At 33.2% G+C, this 5,299-nt stretch overlaps 1 protein-coding gene across 1 annotated transcript; it reads left to right on the top strand.

The window, feature by feature from the left end:
• Positions 1-2,487: 2,487 nt before the first annotated feature.
• On the top strand, positions 2,488-4,853 carry LOC109793251 (13-hydroxylupanine O-tigloyltransferase). Its single transcript, XM_020352710.2, has 2 exons — positions 2,488-3,224; positions 3,775-4,853. The coding sequence occupies exons 1-2, from the start codon at positions 2,658-2,660 to the stop codon at positions 4,684-4,686; spliced, it is 1,479 nt and encodes a 492-aa protein (XP_020208299.2). The 5' UTR covers positions 2,488-2,657; the 3' UTR covers positions 4,687-4,853.
• The last annotated feature ends 446 nt before the right edge of the window (positions 4,854-5,299 follow it).

Below are 5,299 nucleotides of genomic sequence, written 5' to 3' on the forward strand. Positions count from 1 at the left end.
AGTTTTTCCAAAACAAAATACAATAATGAAATCCTAACTACGCCTAACTATGCCTCGATGTCACATGTCCTATCAGAGCATGCCCAACTGAAGCCTAAGCCTCATCACCAACATCCTTGTTTTGATGATCACCTGCAACAGAATTTTAAACACATACAAAGAACAACAAGGGAGTGAGAAACATCTCACTCAATTCAAAGTGTAGAAATAACAGTTAGGCAACACACACAAATCATACAAGCACAGTCATAGCTACACATAATCAGGTGCAAATTCAAATTTCACATACAACAGTAACACACACGCAGTCATTCATCATGCAATGATGTCATGGACTCGACTCATAAAAGCATGTAGCACCAGTCACGTGTCTCATAATCACATTTCTCATCATTTCATCACTGGTGACTCAAGGTACACCTTGTTAGCTTGTTACATCATTTGTGACCCAAGGTACACCTTGTTAGCTTGTTACATCATTGGTGACCCTAAGGTACACCTTGTTAGCTTGTTACATCATTGGTGACCCTAAGGTACACCTTGTTAGCTCATATATGCACATGATGCATGTCTCACATTCACGATTTTATTGACTCAACATTTCACTTATCACATGTCATCATATCTCATGTCGCATTATTTCACAATATCATATCACAGATCATATGTTCACCTTTCACATTCTCACATCATATTCACATAGTCTCTTACAAGAAACTTCTCGTAGTCATATACGTTAAAATAATACATAAATCATAACAAGTAACTATCCAAAACATGAAGCCATAATCAATTTTACATATATTGCCTCAAAATCATCCAAAGATCATATTCCTAATTTTACTTCATAGGGTTTCCCAATAAGAACCCACAGAGCACTCTAATTCATATCGAAACTTGTTTATTTTCAAAATTAATCACATATTCATACATCTCATTCAACAAGGAACACAACAGAAGAATCAGAAAGTAAAATAGAAAACATTCACATTTTGTCTGTTTCTCACAGGGTTCTGTCAGGAACCCACAAAGCACTCTAGCTAATTCATATCAAAACATATTTATTTTCAAAATTAATCACATATTCATACATCACATCCAACAAGGAACACAACAGAGCAATCAGAAGGCGAAACAGAAAACATTCATATTTTTCCTGTTCCCAGAAGCATGCATCAAGCAAGGGATTAGGGTCAATCCTACTACCCAACAATTATTCCCACACTCTAGAGTGAGGTTTCTCACTCCCCCTTACCTGGATAAGCAGAAGATGAAGCTAAAGCACGATCTTGCTAGTCTCCTCCTCTGGGTTCCCCTTGGTCTTTAGAGAGTGTAGAAGAAAAAGAAGTCAGAAGTGAAAACTGTGCTTTTGGTAGTGCCAAAGTGTGCTATTTATAGACTTCAGGAGTGGCCAGAACGGCCCGTTTCGAATCCGAAACACCCGTTCTGGACTCATTCGTCATGTGTAAAATTCACATTTGGAACGATCTGTTCTTAAACCAGAACGGCTCGTCCTTAACTAGGGTTATAAGCCATTTTAGTCATTTGGAACGACCCGTTCTGGGCTACTAAATATAAAAAAAATTCTAAAATAATTTAATATAATTTATGAAAAATCGGGGTGTTACAAAGGGTGGTGTTGACAACGATGGTAGTGAAAACAATTATAGTGGTAGTGATAGTTGTGATGGTGATGACAACAATGACAATGATAATAGTAACGATAATAGTAACAATGATGGTGAGGCAGATTAATTTCAACCACTATTGCTAGTGCCATCACCACCACCATTACCACCATTGCTGCCACCAAAATAAAATACTTAATTATACATATTTGAAATTTTATGTAAATAACACACATATAGGGACCTACTGTATTCAATAATTCATGTTCTACTTTCAATGCTTCGACCGTTGAATTTAAAATTTTTAATGCATAGATAAAGTTTGCAAATTCTTAAAAAAATTGGAAACCATTTGATACATCATTTCATTAATTCAAATTGATATATAATCATAAAAATATTTTTACGTTAATTTGAATTAATGAAATAAAGTATTAAATGATTTTAGTTTTTTAAAAAAAACTTACAGACTTGATCTATGTATTAAAAATATTAAATTCAACAGTTGGATTATTAAAATTTGATATAAAATATGAGATATGAAACAAAATAAATATAAGTAGACTTACTCCTGAAATAAACGGATCCTTTCTCTCTCCACCTCTCTATATATATATATATATATATATATATATATTAAAGGTTACTCTTTATATTCCTTTTTATTCGTCAATTTTTATAGTGAAATTTTAGTCCTTATTTATTTTCATTTTTAAACTGAGACAATTTTTTTTGAAAAAATGCTAAAATATTAGTTAAAGAATTAAAAGTAAAAAGTCTGTATTAAAAAAAAACATTTGTATATTTTTTGATATTTTTATCCAATAATTATATATTGATTCTTTAATCGGTGCTCTCAAAACACTGGAAATCATTTTGTCAATTAATTTATACATAACAGCTAAAATCTATTTATCATAGAGAAAAAATATTAAGATGCTATTCATAAAATATATTTTAAAATGATGAAGTTAAAAAATAATCGCATGTTAGGTATGTGGTACTACTTGTGTTCAAATAAATGGAGGCATGAGCGCTGCATGTAGGGTATGCTATGTAGATTCCTTCTGCTATAAATGCAATCTCCAAAATTCAAGCATTGCACATCCACATCTTTCCTTTGCTTCTCTTGCATATAACACGCACAAAATGGTTCCACAAACTTCATCTCTAAATTTCAGAGTAAGTACGAAGCCACCGGAGCTAGTAGTCCCAGCTACCCCCACACCCCGTGAGCTTAAGCTGCTATCTGACATAGATGACCAACTTTGCCTGCGTTTACAAATTCCTTTAGTATTTTTCTATGGTTACCGACCTTCAATGGCAGGGAAAGACCCTGTTCAAGTCATTAGACAAGCACTCGCCAAAACACTTGTGTTTTACTATCCCTTCGCAGGAAGGCTTAGGGAGAGTCCTAATGGCAAACTAATGGTTGATTGCAACGGAGAAGGTGTCATATTCGTCGAGGCTGATGCAGATGTCACAATTGAGCAGTTTGGTGACAATTTGTTGCCCCCATTCCCTTGTTTCGACAAGATCCTTTTTAACATTCCTGGTTCAGATGGAATCATAGACAGTCCAATCTTGCACCTTCAGGTTATCTTACTCATCTTACTTTGATTCAAGTAAATTACATTCATATCTTTTGAAATTCTATAAAATTATATTCACACTCCTTACTTTTTTTAATGTTTATAATAATTTCCTTTGAGGAGAGGTCACAATGTAATTTTTTTAAAATAATTAGGGAGTTAATATCATATACTCTTAAGTGTAATATTTTTAAATAATTAAGAAAAATTATTGTAGGAATATAAAAAATAAGAAGTTTTTATGCAATTTTTTTGGAACTTTAGGAATGTTAGTATAATTTATTTTATTAAAATATATGTTCATAAAATTTATTTCATGTAGAAACAAACATTGATCGACATAAATTATAACTATTTATTTTCTTAATCAAATTATTTATAATTAGAATACTGACCTTTATGATAATCATTATTTAATATTAATATCATGTTACTTAAAAAAAAGAAAAAGTCAATAAAAAATAAACAATAGGATAAGAATAAATAAGGAAATAATATTCTTCAACACCGCGCCGGTATAGGTTTGACAACAAATTATCAAATATAAATGGCAGGTTACACGTCTAAAATGTGGCGGTTTCATCTTTGCTCTCCGCTTTATTCATAATATGTGTGATGCAAGTGGAATTGGCCAATTCCTGAAGGCCTTGGCAGAAATAGCATGTGGTGGCCCAAATCCTTCTATTCTCCCTGTGTGGCATAGGGAGATGCTATGCGCAAGACACCCACCACGAGTTACATACACTCATGATGAATACCAAGAAGTACCACCCGATACAAGAAGCATGTACGAACCTAAATACTGTTCCTTCTTCTTTGGCCCCAAAGAGATTGCTTCTATTCGTGCTCTTCTTCCTCACCACGTTGCCACCAAATCCACATCCTTTGAGGTCTTAACCGCATGGCTTTGGCGTTCCTACACAACAGCATTAAAGTTGCAAAACCCTGATCAGGAGATCCACTTGCTGATTCCTGTGAACGCACGTTTTGGACATTGTAGGTTCAACCCTCCATTGCCCGATGGTTTTTACGGCAATGCTATGGTGCTTGTGTCGGAAGTTACCACAGTCGGAAAACTTTTGAGCCATCCCTTAGGGTATGCCTTGGAACTAGTGAAAAAGGCAAAGTATAAAGCAAATGAAGACTATGTGCGCTCCGTTGTAGACTTCGTAGCAAATAAAGAAAGAGCTTGCTTTCCTAGGTCAGGGTCTTTTGGCGTGACAGATCACACAAAGGCTGGTTTCACAGATGTGAACTTTGGGTGGGGCAATGCTTTGTATAATGGTGTGGTAGCCAAAGGTGGCATGGGGTATATGCTTGGAGCATGCGCCATTACTCCACACACCAACTCTAATGGAGAACAAGGTAGAGCGGTTCTGATGAGCGTGCCAGAATATGTTTTAGAGATGCTTGAGAAAGAGATCGGACAACATGCATGCACACACATGTTAATGTCGAATCTTTGAAGGATGGTTAATAATTCATGAGTAGATGCTAGCTTTTCATGTATGATATATAATAAATAAAATATTTATGTCTACCTTGTTCCAAGTTTAATTTTTGCAAGTTGTAAGCAAAATAGTGATTATGAACTTCCATGATCATCATATATTCGAATGTTTTTATTTTGTGATGCATTATTTATAAAGTATATACCTGGACATTTAATTTTGATTAGAGGAAGTGATCGCTTTCCTGTTAAGACTATTCCCTTTTTTATTTTTAATTTCGTTTTCTCCTTTATTTTATTATATTTTTGTTTGTTTTACTTTTATTTATTCTACTTTTTTTACTTCAATTTTATCTAAAAGAATATATTAATTTTTGTTAGACTAAGAACTTATATTTTGTTAAATAAAAATTAAAATCAAAAGAAAGTAAAATAAAATACAGATGACTAAATAATATTAATTATAAAAAATATTGTTATGTGATAAGTGTCAATTTGACCTAAATGACTTAACTCTTTTGATACTTATTTAACTAGTTTTGAAAGAAAGTTGTGTTTTATCCCTAAACTATTACAAAATTCAAAAGAATTGTATTAATTAGTTAGTTAATAAAGAGTTGATAGAAATT

This window comes from Cajanus cajan, chromosome 5 (assembly GCF_000230855.2).
Source record: "Cajanus cajan strain Asha chromosome 5, NIPB_CcT2T_4, whole genome shotgun sequence".
NCBI lineage: Eukaryota > Viridiplantae > Streptophyta > Magnoliopsida > Fabales > Fabaceae > Cajanus > Cajanus cajan.

Bases quoted from the DNA above. Each gene is read 5' to 3' on its own strand.
- LOC109793251 (XM_020352710.2), top strand. From the start codon at position 2,658: ATGAGCGCTGCATGTAGGGTATGCTATGTAGATTCCTTCTGCTATAAA. The intron at 3,225-3,774 runs GTTATCTTACTC...TATAAATGGCAG, and splicing joins GTCCAATCTTGCACCTTCAG to GTTACACGTCTAAAATGTGG.